Source organism: Anas acuta, chromosome 3 (assembly GCF_963932015.1).
Source record: "Anas acuta chromosome 3, bAnaAcu1.1, whole genome shotgun sequence".
In the NCBI taxonomy this organism is placed as follows: domain Eukaryota; kingdom Metazoa; phylum Chordata; class Aves; order Anseriformes; family Anatidae; genus Anas; species Anas acuta.
Window position 1 is genome coordinate 7,512,948 of NC_088981.1, and position 26,072 is coordinate 7,539,019.

General features: G+C 44.0%; 2 protein-coding genes across 3 annotated transcripts; one reads left to right on the forward strand and one right to left on the reverse strand.

Annotated features, from left to right (window-relative positions):
* Positions 1-6,162, forward strand: LOC137853297 (serine/arginine-rich splicing factor 7-like). 2 transcript variants are annotated; one of them, XM_068675522.1, is made up of 9 exons: positions 1-161; positions 527-707; positions 818-994; positions 1,895-1,969; positions 2,094-2,195; positions 2,684-2,737; positions 4,482-4,526; positions 5,122-5,157; positions 5,850-6,162. In XM_068675522.1, the coding sequence occupies exons 1-9, from the start codon at positions 140-142 to the stop codon at positions 5,872-5,874; spliced, it is 717 nt and encodes a 238-aa protein (XP_068531623.1). In that variant the 5' UTR covers positions 1-139; the 3' UTR covers positions 5,875-6,162. The 2 variants fall into 2 exon arrangements, with proteins under 2 accessions (XP_068531623.1, XP_068531624.1); XM_068675523.1 differs by lacking the exon at positions 4,482-4,526.
* On the reverse strand, positions 5,907-26,022 carry DHX57 (DExH-box helicase 57). Its single transcript, XM_068675492.1, is given in 26 exon segments — positions 5,907-8,290; positions 8,386-8,586; positions 9,553-9,687; positions 10,164-10,238; positions 10,588-10,725; positions 10,858-10,941; positions 11,039-11,134; positions 12,258-12,534; positions 12,955-13,155; positions 13,348-13,521; positions 14,257-14,353; positions 14,707-14,823; positions 15,832-16,034; positions 17,110-17,164; positions 17,805-17,938; positions 18,868-18,992; positions 19,786-19,981; positions 20,255-20,376; positions 20,956-21,149; positions 22,416-22,842; positions 22,844-23,219; positions 23,897-24,067; positions 24,339-24,494; positions 25,172-25,251; positions 25,253-25,408; positions 25,994-26,022. Coding segments are annotated over 25 exon segments (4,125 nt in total). The 5' UTR covers positions 25,400-25,408; positions 25,994-26,022; the 3' UTR covers positions 5,907-8,146.
* Positions 26,023-26,072: the final 50 nt, after the last annotated feature.

The window sequence follows — 26,072 nt, forward strand, 5'->3', positions numbered from 1 at the left end:
CCGCCCCGCCCCGCCCCGCGTTGCCCGGCGACCCGAGCCCCGCCCCGTGCGCGCGGCGGTGCCGTTGGGGCGCGCAGTCGCGGCGGCGGCGGGCTCTATATAAGGGGAGGCGCACGGGGCCTGGCCCGCAGCGGGGACGATGTCGCGATACGGCCGTTACGGTACGGGCTGAGGGGAGAGGGGGGGCACCGGGCGCCTCAGCGGGGACCGGCGGGGCGGGAGGCGGTTGCGCTGAGGAGAGGGGAGGAGGGAGCGCGGCCGCTGTCCCAGGAACGGCTGCGGGGGAAGATGGCGCCCGCCGCGCACGGCTCGGGGCCGCCGCCGGTGCCGGGAGGCGTTGGGAGGCGGGGGGGGAGCGATGGCGGCGGGCGCGCAGCAAAATGGAGGCGGCGCCCAAGATGGCGGCGCCTGAGGGCCGCGGGGAAGGAGGGAGGGAAGGGGGTGGGGGGGCGCGTTGAAGGCCTCGCGCGCCGCGCCTGCGCAGTGCGGCCCCGAGCTGACATGGCCGCCCCGCTGCCCCCCTCAGAGACCAAGGTGTACGTGGGGAACCTGGGCACCGGCGCCGGCAAAGGCGAGCTGGAGAGAGCCTTCAGCTACTACGGGCCGCTGAGAACCGTGTGGATCGCCAGGAACCCGCCGGGCTTCGCCTTCGTGGAGTTCGAAGACCCGAGGGATGCTGAGGACGCCGTGCTGGGACTGGATGGGAAGTACGTGTGTGGGGAAACGGCCCCGGCGGGCTGCCGCGCTGCCTCTTCTCCAACCTCCAGTCATTGGGGAGAAAAACATTCTTGTGACTAACAATCTCTGTGTGTTGCAGGATAATATGTGGCTCCAGAGTGAGAGTGGAAGTGTCGACGGGGATGCCCCGTCGCTCCCGTTACGACAGGCCTCCTGCCCGGCGCCCCTTTGACCCTAATGACAGATGCTATGAGTGTGGTGAGAAAGGCCACTATGCTTATGATTGCCATCGCTATAGTCGCCGAAGGAGGAGCAGGTACGTGTGGGAGAGGCGCGGCTGGGTTGCTTCGCCAGTTCACTTTTGTGTAGCTCTTGTTAGCAAAGAAAAAGCCAGTTTAAACTCTTAATGCTGTAAGTCAACAGGTGTATTTCACTTTTTTTTTTTGCTAATACATATCGAATGTTACTATCTTAATAATCAACCTGGTCAAAACCTTTCAGGTTTCTTCGTTTGAGTCAGTCGCCTTGATTCAGAATGTCACGAGCCTTAAGATTTCATGCTGAGGCGCCTTGCAAATCCGACACTTAAGATCCTCCTAGACCTTGAGGTGATCAGCATAAGAGGCCAGATCCCCTCGAGCCATCTACACGTAGCTTCACCTTATTCTTTAAGGGCAGAAAATTTGAGACGGTGACCGCCGTAACAGTAAATTTGGCTTTCAGTTGGGGCCCCCCCTCCGGTTTAGAAAGAGGAACACCAGATTGACCACATTCCCAGCTAGAAAAATCTTCTTGCGTCAATCAAGCCTCACCCTGGCTCATTGGGCTGTCAGTTTGATCGTCGTTAGATTGAAGAGAACACCTAGATGCAGCGATCGGCTATAGATACTTCTAGATCGTCTAGATCTGCTAGACCTTGGGCCAAAGAGGGTCGACCTGCAAACTTGCAAGGTTTATTTTAAATACGCATTACAGTGTTTTTTTATTCTAATGTAATTCTGCAATGTAATTCAGCTCTTAACATTTTTCTAGGTAGTAAAATTGCTCAAGACAAGTAGGCCCAGAGATTTTTTCCAATTCACAGATGCTAGTGATGTGGCTTTTGTTTTTTTTTTATTTTCTTTTTAGTTGTCTGAAAGTTTTGACTTCAGCAGGGCCTCATGCAGTGGTAGCTGAAGCTGCTTTCTGATACATGTTTTCTCCAACCTAAACCCAGGTCCCGGTCTAGATCCCGTTCCAGGTCCCGAGGAAGGAGGTATTCTCGGTCACGCAGTCGAAGTCGCGGTAGGAGGTAAGATTCTGGCTGCTGTGCACTTGTTTGTTACTGTTCTTAGTTCTCCCTCAACTCTGTACCCCTTAGTACTCTTTGTGAAAAGTACTTCATGGTAACTTGACTTTTTGTTTTCATTTTGTAGATCAAGGTCAGCTTCCTACCGCAGGTCCAGGTCAATCTCTCCTCGTAGGTATAGATCATTTTCACCTCGGAGGTCACGGTCTGGATCTTTAAGGAGATCAAGGTACGCATTACCTGTTAAGTTTTAAGCTCACCATGGTGTTGAAGGGAATTTAGTTGTTGCAGTTAGCGTTAACTTCATTTTTCTGCAGTCCTTGGCGTTCATCGGAAACTTCATGGGGTTACATTCCTGGGCTAACCTGAACCTTTTAGCTGAGGTTAGAAACCTGTGCATATTTACACTGAACGACCATTTCTGATCTTTTTCATAGTGTTTCAAAACTAGGTTTGTGGTTTTGATCTATGGTCGAGGCGTTCTTTGTCTTCAAGCATACAGAGTAATGACATAAAGCAGGGCAGCAGGATTTCTTACGTGGATGATACTACTGGTCAAATCTATTACAACTTTCTAATAATACCGCTAATTTTGCGGAAGTAACTTGAGTAACTTTAATTATTTGCATAATGTTAGTGATTTCAGAGAACCATGTTGAAAGATGCCTGCTGTATGAGTCGCACAGTAGTGGCTGATCTTCCACTGCTCTTTTCTAGGTCTAGGTCCAGATCACGCTCTAGGTCTCGGTCTGTTGTGTGGCCTCGAAGCAGGTAAGGTGCTTGCTTTTTAATTAAAACAAGTAATAACGCTCGTCTTCCTTCTCCTAGGAAATTTGTGGCAGGAAGGGGTTAGAAGGTTGTGCAGTGTAGCAATATTTCCCCTTAATTTTAATAATTTATGCTTCCTTTTTTTGTGGCTGCATCTATATATTTAGGTACATGAAGCCATAAATAAAGCATATATATGATTTGTGCTGGATGGAAAGAAGTTTAGAAAATTACTGGTTTCATATGTAGAGAATGCAAGCAATAATGAGATTCTTACCACTGGCTCAACTGTTGCTCATGGCTTTTCAGCATCGTCACAGTTCTGAGAATGAAACAAAGTTGCTGTAGCAATAAGAACTGTGTTATATGGGGTAGGACACTTGGCTTTAGGGTTCTGGAGGGCTGAACGAAGGGGACCCTGAGTCCCAGTGTTACAGGTGGTGTTTCTGAGGACTGCTCTGTCACGTCCCCATGGATCTGGATGTTTCCTGCATGCTAAAATAGAAGTTGAGGAAGATGTACAAATACTCCTGTGTTAATAAAAATGTGATAGACAGGAAGAAATTGTCCTTGTGGTAGAGTGAGTGAAGAGATGGGCTTTGTTAGGGTCTGCTGGCTGCTTTAGGACTTGCTCACTGAACCCTTAAGAGGATGATGACTGCCAATTACTGGAGCTGTCCTGACTGCATAGGAGGCACAGCAGCAGGTAAATGACTAGCCAGGCTCAGATTGCAGGCTGCTGCCGCACATGTCTGGGTACTACTGTAACATTTGGTAGCTCCTGGTTCTGGGATAGTTGGGTGCCTGCAGGAAAGATGCCCGATGCTCTTACTGAAACTTGAGGAATGCTGATTCCACGGCTCTGCAATTGCAGGTGTGAGCAGTGGTGTAGTTAGGCCTGGAGTTACAGAAGCATTGCGCTAAGTGCAGATGGTCCTGCTTCGGGAGCTGCTGACTGGCAGTCCTTGTGATGGCGCACTCTGGGAGCGAGGTGTTGCCAGTACTGGCAGTAAGATGATGGTGTGCTGGCTTTCTGCATCTTCTTGACTGAAGGAAGTTGTGCTCATGCTACAAAATAAGAGTTCTGGGTAGACTTCAGCACCTCTGTGTAACTTTGATGCAGGAAAAAAACTGCTGGTTACAGTGTTGAGGACTGTTACAGATGATGGCTCAGTATAGTGGCCAGGAAGGTTTAAAAGCAGTTGCACTTAGTTATTTTAGTGTGTATAAAGCAATAGGCAAGGTGAGGTGACTATTGATTACCCCCTATAAACAGCTACAGACAGAAGATGGAGGAGAGGGGGGAAGGAATTGTTCTAGTGTCAGAATTCATCTGGGTGGTATTACAAAATCTTAGAAAGCTGGATGTTCAAATTAGTGTTTTTTCAGACACACTTTCTAAAAAGACACTTTAAGCTGTCCCTCCCTTTGTGAAAAGGATGCTGGGTGGGGAGGAGCTGTGGGAGAGCCTGGAACAAAGCCTTCTGTTCTGTAGAAGTGGCAGCCGAGCTTTGCTGGGGAGCTTTCTTTTGCTTGTACTGTTGTCTCCTGACAAATGGAGTGTGGAATAAGAGAGAAAGGATTCTTCTGAGATGTCCCGAGGAAAGCTTGCTGTGCCAGAGCGGAGCATTCCTCTCTGGTTTGTGATGCTGTGCAGTGTGAAATTGCTGTTGCTGGTTAAGCTAACTTTCATTGTATGTGCATGCCTCCGGCTGCTTTGCTGAGCTTTATTTTTCTCCTGTTGTAGGTCTGGGTCCCATGGTAGATCTAAATCTGGCTTACCTGCTAAAAGGTGAGCGTATAAATACAACTGGCACTCAGTAATTTTTTTTGTCATGATTCAAAGTATGTTTGGACCAGTATTTTAGGTGCATGTGGAAGAGTCTTTTTAATGGCTGGTTTTTAAACATTTTTACACTTTTTAAAATATATGTATTTTTGTTATAGCTGACTTTCATGGGTTGGTCAGCAATTCTTCCAGGGTTGTGGATATCTGACACATTCTTGTTGAACCCATGTGATGACAAAGTATTTTTGGCAGGATTTGAGGCATACGTTACATCCACTGCCTCTGTTCTCAGTCCTCCTGTCTTGCCTTCACTTGATTCGCTGCTCCTGCTCTGCAGGATTACTGTGACCATTTTGTAGCTGGTTGGAAGCTGTGTTGCTCTCCCCCGAGGGCATCAGCTTTCAGCAGTTTTCTTTCTCAACTGCAGCTTCTTGCTTAAAGTCTTCAAATTGGGTGTAGTTGCTATCAGCAGCACTAAGGGTGGTGTCACTGTATGCAAAAACGTCAGTTCTTACCATTTTGAAATGGACAAAAGTGGTGACTTGAGTGTATGTAAGCTAATACATGAGAAGTTACATTGCTGTCTTTTCTTTTCCAGTCGCTCAAAGTCCAGATCACCATCTCCAAAGAGAAGGTAGGAATACCTTAAAACCAGAGCATAATAACCTACTTGCATGAAACCTTGTTAAAGTGCAATAGAAAATGTTGGCAAATGAGAATCAACTGTTGAAAAGTTCCCGAGGAATTTAGAATCCGGGGAAGAAGTGAGTAATGGAGCAAACAAAACAAGCACAGCTGGAAAAGGGGTAAAAAGACGTGAAGCAGACCACCAGCATATGACAGGATTAAATCCCTGTTGGTGAACACTCACAGTTGGCTCTTACACAGTTGTGCAGCTGCCTGCTCTTACTGCGTGCTGTGAAGTAAGAGGCAATTTCCTCTCTGTAACTGGAAAATTAAATGCTGGAATTTTGGGAGGGTGATACCCAGACACAGGGCTAGCTCCTGCCTGGAACCACACAGGTTGTAGCTCCCCTTCATCTCAGCAGGGTAAGAATCCTGAGAGTAGACTCAGGGGCTTTTCTTGAGCAGGCTTGATGTCTTGCTTAGTGCTCTCATTTCAACAGGCCCTTACAGCATTTAATTAACAACTTCAAGTGTGAAAAATGTAATTGGATGGGTTCCAGTACTCATCACAAACTACATACAAAAAGAGCATGAAGAGGAACAATACTAGAAAGAGGTTTCCTGTGTCCAGGAGACCTGGGGTATTGTGGATATATTTACTGTAGGAGTTTTTCTTACTCCTTTTTCTTTCCCTTTCAGTCATTCACCATCAGGAAGCCCTTGAAGGAGTGCATGTCCTGAAAGAATGGATTCAAGTTAAAAAGTTTAAGAAGAAAATTTATTTTGTTTACATTATTATAAGGGATTTTGTGGTGTCTTTATAAATGTAAGGGCTTAGTCCTAGAAGGCTGTTTCTATTGACTAACAACAATTGGCATGACTTTGGATCTTTTAAAAGTCTTATTGGTAGACTAATGCAAAACTCTTTTGTTGTGTTAATGTTCTGTGATCTGGAAACGCTGGGCTTTTTTATTGGCGCATTGAAATAAACCGTGCATTTCTAACTAAGAAATCCTTTGTGGTAACCCTGCTGTTTGTTACTATGGACATTTGGGAGCTGAATGTGGTACAGCAGCTACTCCGTGGCTGCCTGCAGGCAGACGGTTGTAGGGCTTCCACAGAGCTCTGATTCAGGGGACTGTTATCATTGCCCCTTTTCAGTCTTGCTGTCCATTCTTGAATGTTAAAATTTTTAGGTTGCATTTTGACTTACACCTCCTCAGAGTTCAGGAAAGCTAAAAACCTGACTTACCCTCTTCTGTGCTACTACAAGGATGTTTCTCAAGTGCTCCCTCCAGTGGGGCGGATGGCTTTAATTGGAACCTGTCATATCACCTGCTGTCCTTGCTCTCACCTCACCTTAGCTTCAGGCAAACTGTAGTATGTAGTTGGGAGAAGTCACGCAGAACCTGCTTGAGCACTGGTTTCCATCTAAAGCACTGCATTCCTTGGTGATTGAGAAGTTGTTTTATTCAAGAGGGATGCCATTCGGAAAGTGTACAAAAATCTGAAGAGAAATGGGAGCCATTCCTATTGCATTCCACAGCCAACCCCAATGCAAACAGTACTTGCTGGCCCTTACAAGAGTGACTGCCAGCCCTGCACAGAAGCAAAACTGTGTCCAGTGGTACCACTCCATGTGGAGCTAATGGCTGCACACTAGCTAAACATGTGGAGTATTCTGCTGAAGTGCTTTAATATCCCCCCAGAATGATTAGGCCTTAAAACACCTCTTTGCTAGACTCAGAGAAACCAAGCATGAGCATCCAGCATTAGAGGAAGGTGATGCTACTGACCTGCTCTTCTGCCAGCACCAAGATGCAGGCAAGGTACAGCCCTTTGCAGTCAGCACAGTGCTGAGCCCATCCTACTGTACCTTTATGCAGCCTTGGCCCACCTTCGTGACCTTTTCCTTCCTCATGCAAGGCTGTGCTGCTGTGAAACCACTTCTGCATAAGCTTGAATGTCTTGAAAGATGCCCCCCCTCAGCTTGAAGGCTGCTTCTAGGCAGGTCGTGGGGTAGAGAGGGTTGCTCTGTTTCTGCTACCACAGCTGCCAGCAGTGTTCTTTCACTTAAGGCACTTGCTGTTATTTGCAATTGCATCAAACAGCTCAGCTGTACTGATGCTAAGCACTGCAAACAAGCGAAGTCAAAGAAGTGATTTCATTCTCACTGTAGCATTCTTCACACTTCTGCTACCACTCTGTTCTTCCCCAGACCAAGACTGGCTAAAAGCTTTCAAACAGCAAAATCTTCCAGGTGTATAAGGGTGACAAGAGGAATACCACCCCCAGAAGTTTAACAGCAAGCAGTAGCATCCATTCAAGGATCCATTTTTAATGGTCTGCAGCAGTCCATCTCAGCTGTTTTCCAGAGCTCAGGGGCTCCAAAGCTCCTCTTTCAGGGGAAACAGCCACTTTTTTCCTGCAGTTGATACATTCCAACTGCAGCAGTCTGCACTGATCCAGCAAGTTACTCCAACGTTTACAGTCTCTCATTTTAAGGGCTTTGGGTTAAACTGGAAGCAAATCACTTCCTGCTCAGCCAAGACTCACTCCTTCACTGAAGTCTTGGTCAAAAATGTTGAGGTGCGTTTCAACCCATTTAAAGAGCAGCTGCTTTCAGACATCATTATTACAAGAAGCAGCTAGGTAGCAGTATTTTTGTGACCAGAAAACATTCCCAGTATGGTTTTGCAGAAAAACACTTGGCTTTCTTAGTTGGAGGCTTCTGTTCCTCCTGTAAGATTTGCCCTTTTCCCGTGTCCCAGTGTGGACTGTAAACCACATCATTTTCAACAAGAAAGCTCTCCGCAAACAGTCAAAAAAACCAAAAAAACAAAAAAAACAACCACCTGTCAATAGCACAGCTGCCAACTTGCTCTTCCAGAGATCAGCGCCGTGTTTTGGGACAATAAATACATAAAGACACCGCCGTTACGTGGTCTGGCCTCAGGCAGTAGCAAACTGAGTTTTTACAGGGCGCTGCTCACACATTACTGCGTGGTCACAAGCTTTACAATCATACCAATGATCCGAGAGCCACGGGGGCACATGCATAAATCCATGCTGGGGTTCTTGATTTTATCCTGCAGCAGCTGGTCCAGCTCACAGCGCAGCTCCTTCACCAGCTCGGCGACCTAGCAGAGGTGGTGAAACGCAGAGGTGAGCGTGAGGCTCCTGAAATGCCGCTCAGCACTGCCCTGCCGCCAGCATTCTCCCTCCTGTTCGTTACCTGGTGAGAGGCAGCCACAAAGCGGATCCAGCCGTCATCCAGGGAAATGACAAATTCTCCCTTCTGCAGCTGCATGTGAACCTGCCCGCCTCCGAGCAGGACCAGCGGGTACACGGACACCATGCTGCAGTCTCGGATGAACACGCGGCTGGTCTTGATCTTCTCGTGGTACACCAGGTAGGGGCTCTCAAAGTGCCGGGTCTGGAACGGCAGAGCCCCAAAGGCTGTGGTTAACTCCTGAGCACATGTACACAGCACCCTTGTTACTGCACCACCTCTGTTTTGATCTGCTTGGGCAAATAAGGGATTGCCTGCCTCTTCTAAGGCTGAAAGAACAGCAAATGTACCGAAATGTGTCTGCATGATTAACAGACTCTCTCCAATCCATGAGAGCTGCCATCAACTTTGCCAATTATCCCTTGCTCCTCCCCCCTTTGCAGCGAGCATGTCAGCAATCAGCTAAGTTATCAGTTGCCTCAAGGCCCCAAGTTCTTTTCATGCTATGGAGAATTTTCTGTGTGCATTTGTTATGCTCTTCTTAAAACAAGAATGATGAACATTTCAAAGCCTTTATAATTCCAGTTTACAGTTCATGATAAAAATCCCATGCTTTAAGAAAGTAATTTATAACCTGGAAAAGCACTGAATCATCAAACACAGAGAGAGACAGACAAGTGTTACCATACATCATGGCAGAGAGAGAAGAGCTCTTACCTAAAAATAGCCATTAAGCTAGAAAGAAAATTAACTAAATTTGAGCACCCACGGATGATGAATTATAGATTACAACCAATAAATAATAGTTGGCGAAACAAAGCCTGAGGAGGGAAGGGGTTGGGGGTATCTACATGTACAAAGCTGCTAAACACACGTCATCTCAGTACAGAGGAAAAGCCAGGGGAGCATTGCAACAGCATTTCTATGTGCAGCTTTGTAGACAGTTACAGCAAAACATGCTCTGCATCTGCTTGGAGTTGGATTTTAACTGTGTGCCCAAGAGGACGCTCTTAACTCCGGAATACACCATTATTTATAATCCCAGCAGGGGGGATACTCAATCATGAATAATTTTTAAACATCAAAAGGGACCCTCACTAATCTCAGCTGTTCAAGTAAAGGTGAATTCTTTTATAAAAACAGTGCTTGCAGAAAAAAAAGAATCCTGACCTGATAATTCACAGATGAGGGGTGAATGTGAACATAACCATCATTTTTGGTAACAAACTTCAGTTCCTCTGCTTTTGGTTGCATTTTGACTGCTCCTGCACTGGTCTTCTGGTATTTGCCCTCTGGCTTTTTCACCTGTAAGGTAGGACAAAATTTTGGAGAAGCCTACTGTACCAGCAAGCTGAATTCACCTTTTTTAACTTATGTTTTAATTTCATCAACAACAGAAATTCTCAAGTAGTTAACAAGTCAAGTCACTAGAGACAGATGATACACTCCAGGTGCTGTCTAAACTCTCACAGTTTGTTTGTAACCAGGATCTTACAAAAAATGTAATTTAAGTTCTTAAAAACACTTGCTGCTGGCATATATGTAACACTGAAAGCAGGCTGCAGGAACAGCACCAGTATCAAGCTATACAATAGGGAATTTGGTGACCTGGCTCTGACACTACAAGCCCCAGAGTTTGGCAATCAAAGAGGCTCAAATCTGGTAGTTGGCCCTTGCTGAAATTCAGCTGGCAGTGTGGATGTGCTGCACAGCAGGAGCGTTCTTCTGAATAAAATGAAATAACTTGAAAGAAAGAAAAAAAAAAAAAAGCATTCTTTTACCTGGACAACATTGGGATACAGAGCAGCACACAACATAGCTGAGATCAGCTTGATGTTCTCTGCATTCGAATTTGCCTATTAAATGAATGCACAAATTAGGTATCTTACAAGTCAGTCAAAAGACAAAACCCCATTTCTGGAATGAGTCAATCACTGAAACCAGTTTCCTTCTATAGCAGCACTGCTGTGTTTTACAGGGAAGAACCAGTTTTTGGTCCTAAGGTCTCAGGCTAGACTGAGGCCGTCTTGTCCCCTTCCATTAATTTGGAGCAAAACTGGAAAGAAAGCACAAATTGTCCTAAAGCACAGTGAGACACCACAAATACCAAGCCCTTACCACCCCCATCACGTAGCCCTGAAAGATCTCTGGCTATGCAACATAATTCTGTTCCCAAAATACGGTCTGCACTAACACCACCATTACCTCTTCTCCGGTGGCATCCAACACACCATCGCCTCCTTGGGACCACTTCCTCTCAATGTCCCGGGCTCTTAATCCCTCCTTCACGAACCCAATGTCAGAAAGCAGTTCTGTGAACTGCCTTTTCAGACTGGCAATTTCCTACAAGCAAAGAAAGGTCGGTGATGCATGACCCAGGGAGGCAAGAGTCTTAACAGGTTCTCAGCTGAGGCACCAGAACTCCCCCTCGGTGTCTCAAGCAGTCCCTGCATGCGGTGACAAAAATTGACTTACCTGAAGAACTCTTCCAGATAAAAAGTTCTCCCTGCAGTAGTTGTAGCTTGCTTGGGACCCCTCTTTGGTACTTAAACGCCATCCCTAATTGAGAGGATGGGGAAAACCTTAACTAAAATATAACAGCTTGAATTTCAGCACATCACAAACCTCTGACAGAGGCTGCTGACTTTTAGCTCACCTTATAAGCCTGGAGAAGAGCCAGATAGTCGCTGTTCCCTACTGCAAACTCTAACTTCTTTTTGTTTGCTTCTTCCCTTTTATCCCACGGGGACACCTAGACAGGCAGTAACAGGTTAATCCTCTCACTCTTCTCACAGTGCAGACCTGGCATCCCAGGAGCTGCACGGTACAACACCTCTGGTAATTTGACAGCAGCTCGCAGGTCAGCCTGAAAATTGCCTCCGTAGACAACACAGAATCAGAGGTGTTCAAAAATGCCCAGTCAACAGCAGAGTACCTAAGCCCGTTGCCCTGCCTAACCCCAGGAGATCCAAAGGCAAATTTGTGATTGAGCAGTTCACAGAAAATATTAATTTAGGGCACATGGTACAAGTGCCAAGGTGAAAAATACCATTTGAAAAATGTTAGCAAGTTAGTGCAGCCGAAGCTCATAGAAGAATGTTTGTAATAGAGAAGAGCATTGCAAGTCTAAAATCCACCTGAGGCAGAGAGAAGGTGACAGTAACTTGGGAAATTCAAGGAGCTGGGCTTAAGTTACTCTGTTTCAGAATACAGAGACCTATATAGCACCTGGACTTATGCTGTAGAAAATCCCTAACAAGCATAAAGAAAACAAAATGCAATTTAATAGCTAGAACAATCTCTTTCCATTTCTTTCACAACTACCCTTGACATAAACTACTTGCGCTTCTACTGCTAGCAATCAAAACCTCAACAAAGTCTGATTTTTCACACAAGTCCACACTGCAACAGGTTAACAACAGTAAGAGCACCTGTAAGCACAGCAGCTGACCCAAAAAGCCAAAGTGAGAGCAAACATACAAAACATCAGATCTGAACTCTGTATTCGTAGCTCAGACGTGTCAGCTTCATTATTATCACTATTTTGTCATTATTTCTAACTGCTTCTAACATTCACTTCAAATTTTTGCACTAAATCTAGGCACAGGGGATTGGCTGTACTTACTTGTTCAGATTAAAACTAATCCCCACATTGTTCCTACTGCTCACTCACAGATAACATTCGTGTCACTGTTGCATGGTTTTGTTCATCTTCTTATAATGACTTTTAATGAGCAATGCATTAACATATAAACAAGGTAGGCTAATAAGAAGAATTAAAATGCTCAAGTGTACTGTGCAGCCAGTTTCAACAGTGTTCACTGCTGTATGAGAGCACTGCTTTCGAAGCCAGGAGCGTGGTTAAGATTACTTACAAAAGGTGACTTGAACGCCAGACTGGCTGCTATAGTTAGTGCAGGATCCAGGCAGCGGAAGATGGTGCCAAACAGCATGAGTTTGCCAATCCTGACATCAACGGGCAGGGAAGCCAAGTGATATCCCAAAGGGGTGAGCTTTTCGTCTGGAGTTAACGCTCCCAAGTCTTGGAGTCGCAACTTCGATGCTCGTAAAGACTCAGTTCTAGGGGGCTCAATTAGTCGTGATAAGACAGAGTGAAGACTCTGTGCAGAAAACATCTCCAGAATCTTAATTCTTAAGGAGGGAAATTAAAAAGAAAAAAAAAAAAAAAGGCAGCTTAGTTCTGTACACAGGACACACGAGCAAGGGTTTATCATAAAACATACATCTAAGGGAGAAAGTAATGTACGAACATCTACTGTGGGTCAGAAGTACAGGAACCAACTGTCTCCTCAGGTGATGAGAGACCTTTTTCCTAGTGTCTAATATGAGCTAAGGACTGAAGAAGGATCGGGAGACCATGGGGAGCATACTATTAAATCTCTGGATGCAGAAGCCATGTGATAGTAAGATCAGAAGAACCTGAAATCTCCACAGCAAGTCTTTTGGTTTCCTGATTCTAGAAACTACTTGGTAACAGATGCTCCCTGCAGCAGAGAAAGGACATTCTCCACCCTAGCTCTCTCAGGAAATAGAGGAACTGTTAACACTCACCTTAGACAAAGCTGCTCCAAGGGCACTCTCTGGATTTCTGGTAACTGCTCTTTTATGAGCTGATGGTTAAAGTGATGGCTACTGAAAAGATGAAAGCAGACACCTGAGGCTACGCGGCCTGCTCGTCCTTTCCTTTGCAGAGCGTTGGCCCTGGACACAAACGTGTCTTCCAGACTTTCCATTCCTTTGCTTGGGTCATATCTAGAGGAGAGCAAGAACCAGATTTACATTCAGAAGCACAGAGTGAGCAAGCTGGGGCTGAAGCAGACGGATGCTGCCAACTATATGGATACAATTCCCACCCATCACTTTGGATCTGGGTCCAGACTGGCTCCCCCACTTTGCAGCAGCTTTCTGCAGCTCACGGCACAGAGCAGGAATGAATCCCAGTACCTTTTCTCTTTCATTTTTCCAGAATCAATCACATAGACCACATCGTCAATGGTGACAGATGTTTCTGCAATGTTTGTAGAGATGATGATTTTGATAACTCCTGCAGGAGGCCTGAGGAACACAGACTGCTGTTCTTCACTGGACAGCGAAGAATGAAGAGGATAAACAACGCACCTGGAAGAGAAGTATGAGAGCATGCTCAGTTCATCTTCAGCTTTTTCCCTCCTGGGAACTGTCTGCCTGTATGCACTTTTGCACGAGATATTGCACACAGCCATTCAAAGGAATGTAAGAACAGAAAATTTCTCTGCCATATCACCTTTAAGACATGTTCTAAGGGAAGGTGGAGCAGTTTTCTGAAGGGAAAGGTGTCAGAACTGAGATGAACAAAAATTCTGTCTCTTTTGAAGAGCCCAGGCTCTTTATAAGGCCAGGCTGGAAGAAATCACTCCAGTCAACATTGCCCCAGACATCTGTGTGACAACAGTTTAGATAGAGATCCAGTTACACCTCCATGTAACAATCTAACACCAAATACAACCACAATAACAGCTGAAGGCATTTCAGCAAACCTTCTGACAGAGAATGAGCTGAGGTGAAGTTTTCAGCAGTTTGCTGGAGCACAAAATGGAGAACACTCAGCACTAGGATCTCTGAGAACGACAACTTAAACAGGTAAGTAAAAACTGACACCTGTCAACTTCCTGAGCTGAGAAGAAAAAACAAACAAACAGAACAAGTCACTATGATAGTAGAATAGGAATTACCTTGATGTTCTGGGTACTTTCATATCACAAACTCATACATTTAATAACCTTTATTTGTCCCTGGATAAAGGTAGGCTTTGTGCAGGAAGCCACTTTTTATTTATGGGTAAAGACTGATAATTTGGGAGCTCTTCTGCCTTACCTCGTGCTGTGCCTGTTATTAAAAAGGGCATTAGACTGGAGCTGCTCATAAAGCATCTTGATTTCTGCTAGACCAGGCAAAAATACCAAGACAGCACCTAAATATGTCAATTTAAAAGATAAAAATAAAAATCAGTCAACAGAAATGACAGCACATGTTGTTATTAACATGCAGAAAGCCCAAGGCAAAACTCCAGTTTTGCAGTTATTGCACAAGAAGCGTACAGGCTGCGACAATTCCTCATCAAAGACTTTCCAAAGTAGACAATTCTCTCATCTTCCCCATCCTATGCATAGTGGGGGCTTTGTTACTCAGGTAGATTTTTTTTTTCCCTGCAAGTGATCAATGAGTACAGAAACTTTGCATGCATAACACTACCTTGGGGCTGTATACAAGCACACAGCCTCCATAAATCTACTTTGGTTTCTCCCTCAAGAACAGTGAAATTACCTGGGGGGTACGAATGTTTGCCAGCAACTATCCACTCCAGCAAGGCTTCAATTAATTCCAGATTAACCTTGTCCAAATCCATGACAGACATTGTTTTCAACACTGTCTTGTTGACCCCTGGGGAAAAAGAAAACACATGGTTAAGTACATCTCTCATAAAACACACCTGCTGGATACACCAAACCACTGTGGCTGCACAACCAGCATCTCGCTGAGACAAGGCAGAGGTCGCCTCATAAGTCACTCAGGGTGTCACACTCCCCCTTCCGTGCTTTCCCCTGTTTCAGCTCTTCCTTTCTTTTCTCATGCCTTACCAGGGCTCACACCCGCCCTGCACAGAGCCTAGACCAGGATTCATCTACCAGCAGAACGACACACGCAAGTACTAGTGGTAAAAGGAGCTGAAAGCCTTCATACAGTCACCTACTGATACCTTCAAGACTACAGTATTGAGCTTTCTCTTCTCCCTTTCAGTGTTTCTTACACCAACTCTAACCCAGACTTATTCCATCACCCTTCTGAGATGCTGATTGTTCAGCAGGAATCTGAAGAGCAATCGAGAGCAATGACTCTTGCTCATTACCACTGGGGAGCTCTCCACAAGGGTGTGCAGAGAGAAGCTCTTCAGGACTAAGCACAGGGATTATTGTGCTGTAAAGAGTGTGTGAAGTTAATGGAAAGGTCTCCCCCTGTTAAGCCTTTCACTGAATGGTTTCTTTTCTCAAGAAAGGCTTGTAATAATGAAGTGATCTCCTTGGTGCTTGAGGAAGATGCACGCTGTGCTTTATGTAAAGCTGCTTCAGCAAGAACAGGTAAAGAGGGGAAAGTGAAAGTCAACAAGGCATCTGAAAAAAAATGTAGCTGAAAACTGTCCCTTTTCAGACGCTTAAAAATTGTTTGCAGCCAAGATGTTTGTTCTAGTTTAAGAGAATGAAGGGTTTCCTTTTTTTAAGCTGACAAGAGGTTTCTAATCTCACCATGAAAGTAGCAAGCAGCAACCTGCTTAATTTCACTACCACAGAACTCTGAATAATATACATGCAGTTAGCATGCAATATTATATGCTAGCATACCATGCTGTCATACAGATGTTATATGCCAATTTATTAGGTTTAAGGAGCTCACCTTTATATCGTGTCAGAAGCTGCTTCAGAGTTAATTTTTGGTCTGGGTCTGAATCCTTGACAACTGTGTCAGTGGCTTCCAGAAGGCCAGCACGTCTCAGATCCTCCTCTACTTCTTCAAATGCTGTTCTTCGGTGTCTTGCATTCAGTTTGTTTTCTTGCTTTACTTTGCGTCTGTAGGGACTGCTGTCCTCTAAAACATACCTAAACAGCAGAAGAATGTTCAGTGGCAAAGAAAGAAGCCTAACAGTCTCGATGTAATAATTAGCTACAGAGATACGGTATCAAAACTATATCAAGTTCCTCTCAGTTTATATAAAAGGCAGCTGCAAAACCAGATATAGTAAAAAGACTGGGAATTTTACTTCACACTTATTTCACTTCATGCTACTGCTCCACCTCCATTCTAAGCACAGGAAAGGCAGTACTTCTGAAGTGGATTAAGTTTTACTGGTGGCAAGGTGTGGGTAAGCAAGCTGTTAACCCCCTGTTGTAGTCAAGTATTTGGTAGCTTTGACTTTAGGGCAAGGGAGTTCCAGAATAGACCTATGGTCAAAAAAGTCTGATCACTTGCAGTGCAACTCTCTCTCTTCTACTAGCAGGTCACCAGTGCTGAAATATTTAGCCAGCACTGGGGGTAAAGGGAGAGGTGTTCTGCTATACTGGGGTGTTATGTCTTTTAAAAGCTGTCATGAGAAATACTAGGACTGCACATGTGATCTTAACAGCTAAGCAGGCAGCTCAGAGCAACAATCTGCAAATAATTTACAACAGCTGATCAATTTACTATCTCAAATAGCTGAGCTGCGGGGACTCTACAGTAGTTACAACTGATAACAGGAATTTTTGCCTCACTTTCTGCTGCAAAATAGGACTTACAAAAAGGAACTGTTTGGTACCATGCCTTCGGTGCTGGAATCTAAATTCACATTTCTTTTGCCTGCCAATGTCTAACCACAACTAAAACAAGTAAAGAGTGGATGAGGAAAAATCTGTCAATACACAGGCACTGACACACTCCTCATGGCAAAGTTCACCTCTTCTTGAGTACTGTGGTATCTAATTTAGAAAGTTTTTTTTTGGCATAAGCATAGACCCCACTGCAGGATAAGAAGTACCTTTTAAAGTTAGTACTTTAGCAGAACTCCAGGACTGCAGGTGATGGGGAGATTTGAGAGGAGCTCATTTTTAAATTTATGTACAGATCTAGTGCAGTCTCAAGGCCAACAGTGCAACCTCAAACACCAAATACATCTGAGAACGTTTGGCAATTTCATACCTTGTCATTGCAATCACATCTTCCAGAAAAAACTGATCCACAGGAAATGTTCGACCTAAAAGGAAATGTGATAATAAATCTGTATTGCACACAACACCCACAGAAGAGGGAAAAGACAAAATATGACTCTTATTTCATACAGGTTATTATTTTACACACTGGCTTCACAGCTTTAAACCCTAATCCACCTCTGTGACTAAAGAAAAAGAACAGGGGACTCTCCATCTATACTGTGCTCTTCACCATAATTTCTGTCTAAAGCAAGCAGTGGATGTTTTCCAAGCATGGTTTGGTGACAGGCACATATACTGCCAGAGGAGGGCGGATACATTTACGGGAAGTTTCAGCTGTGGTGAAACTAGACATGACCAGGTTCCCTGAGCTATCTTATCATTTTTGGCTTTTTGGGAAGGATATTCTGCTGGTGTAAAGCAAGCACCAAAAAGGCTCAATTTCCAGGACTTTTCTCATAAATCTCTTGAGTCTTTCCTTCTAAGCACTTGTAATCATAGTTCTTGTAGAAATCCTCATCTTGCCACTTTACAAAATTAGCCCTTGTCTGAAGTTAAGAAGATCTTTTTACTATTCACCACTGATTTGCACACAAATATAAAAACACTTCACAAGCAGAAAAACTGAAACCAAACTGCTAAAACAACAAATGTTGACAAGATAATAAAACCGACTGTTTTCACCTGGTATGTTAATAATTGGGCAGGAGTGAAAGTACTGAGAAAAAAGCTCTGCATTCAAGGTGGCACTCATTAGTATAATGCGCAGGTCTGGCCTCTGAACCATTATATCCTTCAAAACCAGCAGCAAGAAGTCACTGAAGAAAACAAGCAAAAAGACATTTGAATTTCTTCAGTGTTAGCTTTCCGATCTCTTTTTATCTTCCCTATTCTCTCCACTTTCATGGTGTTTCCAACAGCACAGCAATATCATCACATCAACAGCATGAGCTTCTCAGAATAGATGGAAGCTAATAATGTAGTATATTAACGGAAGCCAATCTGCTTATTTTCTGGCTTTTCCTTACTAGAGGGTAAGGATTACTTGGCAAATTTATTTAAACAATGAAAAGCTCTGGTTACATTATAAATTAATTGCATTAATGACAAGTCAAGAGCATTAGATAACAAATTAACTGGAAGTAATCAATGAGCCACTTTTGCTCCTTCCCTACTGGAAAAGCCTCTCAGACTGGCTTCCAAATGATTTCAGATGAGAAGGAAGAAGAAATCTTGAGAGTTGCACATCCTTTTATGAGGCTAAAATACAACCTGAGCTGTAGAGTAACAGGTCACAGTCAAAGTCTCCTCAGAACCCACTGCACTTCAGTGTTTCACAAGGAAAGCATCAAAGAAAAGGGCCCTTGCCACTTAGTTTTCAGAGAGAAAAAAAAGCTCCCAAAAAGAGGAATGTGAAGAATTAGTGTAAAACCTGAAACAAAGGAGGAGTAAGAAGCAGACAACTGTGGTTAAAAAGTTACAGAACTCTCCAGCCCTATTCAAAACTTCTTTTCAACAGCACTGCCAGGTGCCGGTAGATTGGAAGCATGGAAACTAGGAGAGATGTGCTTTCTTTGCAAACTGTTACAACACAACATCCTGTTGCCCAAAAACAAAAACCTAATACCAGCCTCCTTCCACTACCCCATGTTACTGCCAGGAATGACTTCAGATACTTTCACCTTAATCACCTTTATCCTTCTGATTGTGTTTCTTCATTTTGCTTATGGGATAAAAGATTATTTACCTTTCTTCTGTTCTTTCGTGAACTTCATCGACGATAACATGCGTGATTCCCTGCAGCGTCAGATCTCCTTCCAGCCTTCTCAACAGCACACCGGTAGTGCAGTACAACAGCCTGGTAGCTGAGGACTGGGAAGGTGAAAGAAACAAAGCACTTGGTTGAACTTTGCACAACTTAACACAGTGCAAAGAGAGTGCAGCTGTGGAGTGTTCAGTTTCAGCTGACTGCCAGGTATGACAGAAGGGAAACATACAATTCTTGCTGGAGACAGGACTGGACAATTTCTCTTTAATGACTAAAACTTAGGAGTATCTGCTTCTTACCTAGGAGCATTGCTAACTGTAACATGTAAACAAAAAATTCTGAACTGGTTTTCCTTTGGAAGTTGCTTTGTGATAAAAAAAAACTTCAGAACTCTGTCCCTAGAAAGATTCAATGAATCTGACCATGCATTTTTACACATACTTCTTGGAAAAAAGCAATCAGCTGGAACGAAGATAAAACTTCACTTCCAGGACACCGGTTTAAATTCAGTTCCTCCTTCTGGTTGACTGAAGCTGTAAGTTTAAATCTCCACTCGGAGACAAATGGGAACAGAGATGTGGAAACAAAGTCAGCAACCTCAGACAACCTTCCTGAGAACACAGAAGTATTACTCGTACCCTCACCTCAGACCCTTCACCCACAGTCTCAACAGAAACAACAAGACAAGTCATAGCACTTCCACTCTCATTCTGTAAAGCGGACCATGCAAATGGAGATGAAATAAAAAATGTATTTTACAAAACAATATAAAACAGGTGATAAAAACTTGCTGATCTCACTATATAGTGGATACAGGACAGAGATTCTGTATGCTAGGCAAACACTACACATGTTTTAACAGAACGAAATGAAAGGCAACAAGCAAAGCATACATGCCTTCACGCTTTCTAGGCGGATCTGATATCCGACAGTCAGCCCAATCCTTTCTGTTCTTTCTTTGGCTACACGTTCAGCCACAGAAATGGCAGAGATCCTGCGAGGCTGGGTACAGATGATGTTTGCAACTTTGTTTGGAGAACCTTGCAGTGAAGCATCCAAAATAAACTGAGGAATCTGAGTGGTTTTCCCACATCTGCATGACAAGATCAGGCATCAATTAAAAGCAAACAAACAACCAACAACAAACAAACCAAAAATAAACATCTTCCACCCACATTAATTAAGATGACTGTATCCCACTTGAAATTTGTTTTGTCAATGTCATATTTCATACAAACCTTATCTACGATAGCTGTCACTGGTCATGGATGAACTACAACCCTAACGTTTTCAAGATGTTGCACATGTTGCATTTTTCTGTGTATAGTTTGACACACAAAGTCTGTATGTACAACCACACCCTTACCCTGTCATGCCGCTCACGACAAGAACTTGGTGGCTCTTCAGGAAATCAAGAATGGTTTCTCTTTCCTGCCATGCAGGGAGTTTCTGTCTTTCATGCAACATGGACTGGAAGCGTCTAGAAGACTGACACACAGAAAACAACATAGAAAAAATGGTACTTGTGGATAGTCCTCTCCTAAATTCAACAATTTTAGATGTTAACAGTCCTTCTGACTTTAATCTGACTTCCTGAATGCAGTAACCCAGCGTTTCTTTTCCTTGCATCATGTTTTTCCATAAGGTGGAGCAAAAGGATACTTTCTAAAAAGCCAAACTGCTGCTGCTGTTATTCTCAGAAGTATTTAATGTAGCTTAGCAAGCAGCAGAACTCTGAGCAACCTTCTACCAAGGAATCTAATCTGATACTCAGATGAAAGCTCCAAGATAAAAACTGCCATTGATTTTTCTTTTCTAACTCTGACAGCAGCAAAACTCAGCTTTGCAAGATCCCTTACTGCTTGCTCAAAGGCAGCAGAATCGTATCCGATGAACTTGTGGCTTCTGCATCAAGACCAAGATGCAGAATGAATTGTTAGCTGAACTACTGGAAGATGAGCAGCCCAGTTGTAAGAAAACAACTAGAGTGAAACAGCAGCCCCTTGTTTTAATATTTATTTCTCTAAAGCAAGCACGAACACAGGTATTCTGTTCTGTATACCATACCTTTTTCAGCCGAAACTGCGTGCAGAGTTTAACATTTTCATTATACAGAGACTTTGCTTGCATATCATACTTTCTGGAAAGCTTTTTCTTGAGGTTCACGTAGCTCTCATTCTCCACGACAACTTGTTCGGGCTCATCTTCCTCCTCCTCTTCTGCCACCTCTTCTTCCTCCTGAGGCTCCGTCACTGTTGAGGCTGGAAACACAGAACATACAGTTAGATGTTCTTACTATGAACCTATGTGACCCCATCAGCACTGTAGAGAAAAGACACACTTTCTAGGAGCATTTTCAATAAAGAACCTTGCCAGGAAGGAGATGAGGATCTACAGGACAGTTTTTCACACACATTTAGTTCAAAACTACCAGCAAAGCTCCCCTCACCCTGTCAAACAAAGCACAGCTTCTCCAGCCCCATCCCACTTGTCACTACACCTGCACCAGCCCCGCTCTGCAGCACCAGGGTCTGGGTGGCTGCGTGGTGAACCTGACCGGCAGCGTTTTGCCTTCCTGAGTGTTTTTCATACACAGCAGCTCCCCCTCCAATTCACTGCATGACCACTTGTACGCAGCACAAGGCTGTGATGGCAACACCAGCCTAAACTAATTAAAACTACACTTTAAGTGATAGACCGCTGCCAAGGACTTTCAAACCGAGGCTGAAACTGGACCAGACATTTTGGTTCCTACTGCTTATCGAATTTCTATTTTTCTGTGGAGCTGTTAAAAAAAAAAAAAAAAGGAATAATCTGTTTTCATGATTCAGGTGCTCTAAAATGTGATGCTATTATTCTTGCAAGCTCCCTTTAAGAAAGATTGCCTTAGATAAAACAGCTTTGGAATTGACAGCTAGGTCATCTATGTTATGAAGTTTCTTTTCAGCCTGCCACAAACGACAGAGGGCTGCATCTCTGCCCCTGAAAAATAACAATAATAAAAAAAAAAAGGTACCAAGAAAACCAGCACAGACTTCTTTGTGACATTTACTCAGCCTTACATCCCACTTTACAAAATTAATTGTGAGGAAGGGTTGGTAATTGTATTTTTTTCTTCTAAAAAGATATTTCTGAATCAGTGAGAACGGTGCACAAAAGCTTGTAAAACAACCTGCCCCATTCCTTCCAAACACACACCGGGCCAGTTTTGGTGAGCTCACATCCCATCTCTCAATGGCTTTTTATCAAGTGTGTGGGAACAGGCCTCGTTCACTCTGCCAACCTGAAGTCATTTACTTCTACGCTCCTTTAGCTCACTTCTTGCCAACAGAAAACCCTTCTGCTGCGGCTTTATTAAGAAAGGGACTTCCTGCAGCACAGGCAGATTATAGATCTGGCTCACCACATGACCTTAATTCCAGAAATAGATGTGGAAGAGGCGCCTGATTCTGCTCCTTGCCTTCTCTTTTTTTTTTTTTTTTTTTTTTTTTTATAACCCAGAACCCCTAGAGGGAAATTTGGTGTACCTTCTGATATTTGGTTTGAGGCAGACGTACTCTCTGTGTGTAGCTTTCCTGGAGGCGTTGCCAGCAGGGACACTGGAGGAAGGCTGTATTTGTGGTGAGTCTTTTCAAGTAACTCGCTTATTTCAGATTCATCTTCTAAGCAAGTCACCAGCGCGTACACCACTGGTTCGTGAGCCTCTGCAGCTATCAAGGCCTTCCCAAAAAGGAATTCAGCAATGTGCAACCGACAGGCGAGAGGTAGATTCTCATCAGTGGAATAAAATGCCACAAGAGGTGCCTGCAGCGGGTACTTGTTTTCTTCAGGAAATCTTACTTCAAGTTCATATACGGGACCATCACTGTTAGTTCTGAGATGAGAATCATCTACAGAGTTCTTGGCTGATCTCAGCGGGTGGTTTGGAGGGAGTTCATGTCCAAATCTGCATTTTTGAACCAAACTTGCAGCCTCCTTGGAGATAAAATTTACATATTTCTTTTGAAGCCTGCTTTGCACCGTCCCTAGTACAACCACCCTTTTGTTTTGATTTGCTGAGCCTGTTCGTTAGGTATTCCAGTTCCAATCCAAAAGTCCAAACTCTGTTCTGAATTCTTTCTACAAATTTTTCTCCCCGGAGGACAAATGCCTCTTCTTGTCTCTGTTCTAAACATTCTTCTCGACTGGCCTGAGCAGCTGCTTCAGAAACCTGCATCTTCTCTCCATATCTCTCAGCAAAGCACTGCAGCAGCAAATGCTCCAAGGACGCCCCAATATTACCATTGCAGGATCTCAGTATGGTCCTACAACGCTCACTGTCAAAACCGTACCTGCAACAAAACAGAGACAATGTGGCAACAAGTGAGTGACAGGCTACGAAACAAAATAACCACATATCTGCTTGACTAGGCTGGCAGTAAGGAAGCATGTTAAGGCATGAGATCCATTGCTACTACTGAAAAAAAACAAAACTCCCGCTGTCTGTCGTTTATAAGGTAATAAATTAGTTTATGGGGCTACTGTCTCACAGCTCAGAATGTAGCACGTAGCAGTTTCCAGGACTGTATTTCCCACTTGAACTGTATAAATAAAGCTCCTCAGAAAAAAACTGAGTCCTCTCACATAGAAAATGCTCCCAAACAAAGAAAAAATAGTTAATAAATGTTTGTATCTCAGCAAAATTGATGAAGAAAGATTACAAATTTTCCCAATTATACCTATCTGAAGAAATATATAACAGCAATGCTTCCTAAGCTCTCCCTGTTTCGTGATCTTAAAGAAAGAATTAAAAAAAAAAAAAAAAGTGTAAAAATAAGAATGATTTATTTCATAAAACCATTATTTCAAGTTCACCCAGTTGAGGATCAAATTTGCAGAATACAAGCCTAGCAGTTCAGCACACAGAATTTCTCTGGAGTCAAGTGGAGTTCCAAGCACTGAGGGCTTCCAGTGCTGAGACTAACAATTTACCTCTTTGGGATATAAGTTATTCACTGAAAGGACTCACCTGGAGAGTTTGTGCACAGCAAATGCAGACACTTCACTTTCTACAATTTTGTGCTCAGCTGCCTCAGCAGAAGACCTTGGCGTTACGTAAGAAACTTCCTGATCTGTTGACCAGCACTGTTCATCATCAAGGTAATCAGGTTCATCATCGTCTTCTCCAGAACCAGCTACTCTGATAAAAAAGAGGTATCAAATTAAAATGAAATAAAATAAAATTATATTGCTGAATAGATAAAAAATTTTTCCCCTGTAATTTTAAATCCTCCACTCAAATGGGGAGTTCTACCATCTCTTTCCCACAGCTAATATTGTAGAGGAACAGAGTGGACTTGAAATCACAGGATTTGAGAAAAAATTAAAAGTTAAGGGGTAAAAAAAGATCACTTTTTATTCCTAATAGCATGCCTATTAAAGCATCTAGAAGTGCCTCTGTTTAAACTAACTCTGATTCAGGAGCCAGATCCTGCCCTTGAAGCTCCCGAAGAAGCTCCTTCACTCTTCTCTGATTCTCTGTTGTCATGTGTATGGTCTGCAGAGGCATCTTGGCTTCAGGTCGCTGTTTCGTTTGCCCTCCTCTCCTGGCAGAGGCACTTGATCTGAAAATTAAATTAAAACAGAACACAGCAATGAGTTATTTGCCTGGCTCAAAGGATGCTTGCTGAATAGGTATGTGAAGTTGAACGTTAGGATCCAGCTCTGTGTTTCAAAGCAGGAAAAGGAAAATAGGACACTTTTATCACCTAAGGAGTGTTCAGCTGGGTTAATTCTTACACAACCAGGATGTGTACAGCCGTGGCTGTGCACAAACAGATGCGTATATGGATTTTATCTTATGTCACATGCAAAGTGATTTAGCAAACACTTTGCGAGGTCGTGCTGTTCTCAGACTAAGTACAGCCAGGTATTTCTAAGCTACATTGGTCACAATACATTCTGGATACCAAAAATTAATTTTAATTGTTCCGCTTCTTCTTTGGAATACAAAGAAATGAATATCCCATGTCTATTACTGCCTTCTGATAAAACAAGTTTTGAAATCATTTCATGGGCAAACAAGAAAATCAGAGCTTCAAATCTTTTTTTTTTTTTTTAAAAGAGCTTTCCCAGCTATAAAATGTTAAAAACTTAATCAAAAGATGCGTGCAAAAATTGCTTCATGCTGAAACAGCTTCAGCATCCCCTTCACTGTCCTGCATATTCAAACACAGCCAAAACAGTCCCAAAATATCCTGAACACCTCTGTATTTCAAGACCTACAAATTAATGAAAGACCTGTTTTTCCAGCCTTGGTTCCTCAAACAGACAGAAATCATCTCCATCGTCCCAGATTTTGGTTGAACACTTCCTATTTCCGCCAAAGTTGACTCTTGTTTGAATGGCCACCGCTGCTTCCTCCCTCTCCCTCTTCCTCCTCCCCCTCTTCCTTTTCCTCCTCTCCTCCTCCTCCTCTCCCTCTTCCTCCTCCTCTGTTGGGCTTTCCTCTTCTCTTTGCTGCTGAACTCATGTTCTCCTGCTGAGGAAGAGAAAAAGATATGATTTAGCATGTCATAACCGAGTACACATCATTTGATCTTCCATGTTTGAGCACAGCCGTTCTCAAACCACACTTAACCACCTTTATGCTTAGGTATCTGTATGCACCCGAAGCAGTGCCTATTCCTCCAAAATAAATGGTTTTAGAAAACAAAAGGGATCCTAATCGTTCTCACAGCTGGTCTAAAAAATACAGAGGAGCCTACCAGCAGCGCTGCCTACCCCTGGCGCTCAGGTTATGTCACTCCGATGGCATTTCCTCGGACACGGCAGTGCAAAGGGCAAACCTTGAGGGGATCCTCCACAGCAGAGCAGCCTGTGCCCGGGTACCCTTCAACCTGGCCGCTGGGAGAGGGAGCCTGAAGGGAATCTGAAGGGAAGGGCGGGATGGGGCTGGTCCTTAGGGTCCCCTCCAGCCCCCAACCACCCCGCGCCTCCCCCAGAGCGCTGTCAGGGCAGCTCCGGGCCCTGTGGCAGGGACTCGCCCCCAGCTCCCCAACCCCTCAGCCCCCGTTCCCCTGCCCCTGTCCCCCCCCCCCAAAAAAAATTCCTCTCCTCTCCTCACCGCCCCGCCGCCGCTGCCCTGCCCTGGAAGCGCCGCCTTCCCCTTCCGGGTTGCCGGCCCCCTAGCAACGGCGGACACT

Coding starts and splice junctions, on each gene's coding strand:
- LOC137853297 (XM_068675522.1), top strand. CDS start 140: ATGTCGCGATACGGCCGTTACG. Junction 995..1,894: donor AGTCGCCGAAGGAGGAGCAG/GTACGTGTGGGA, acceptor ACCTAAACCCAG/GTCCCGGTCTAGATCCCGTT. Junction 4,527..5,121: donor TCTGGCTTACCTGCTAAAAG/GTGAGCGTATAA, acceptor TTTCTTTTCCAG/TCGCTCAAAGTCCAGATCAC.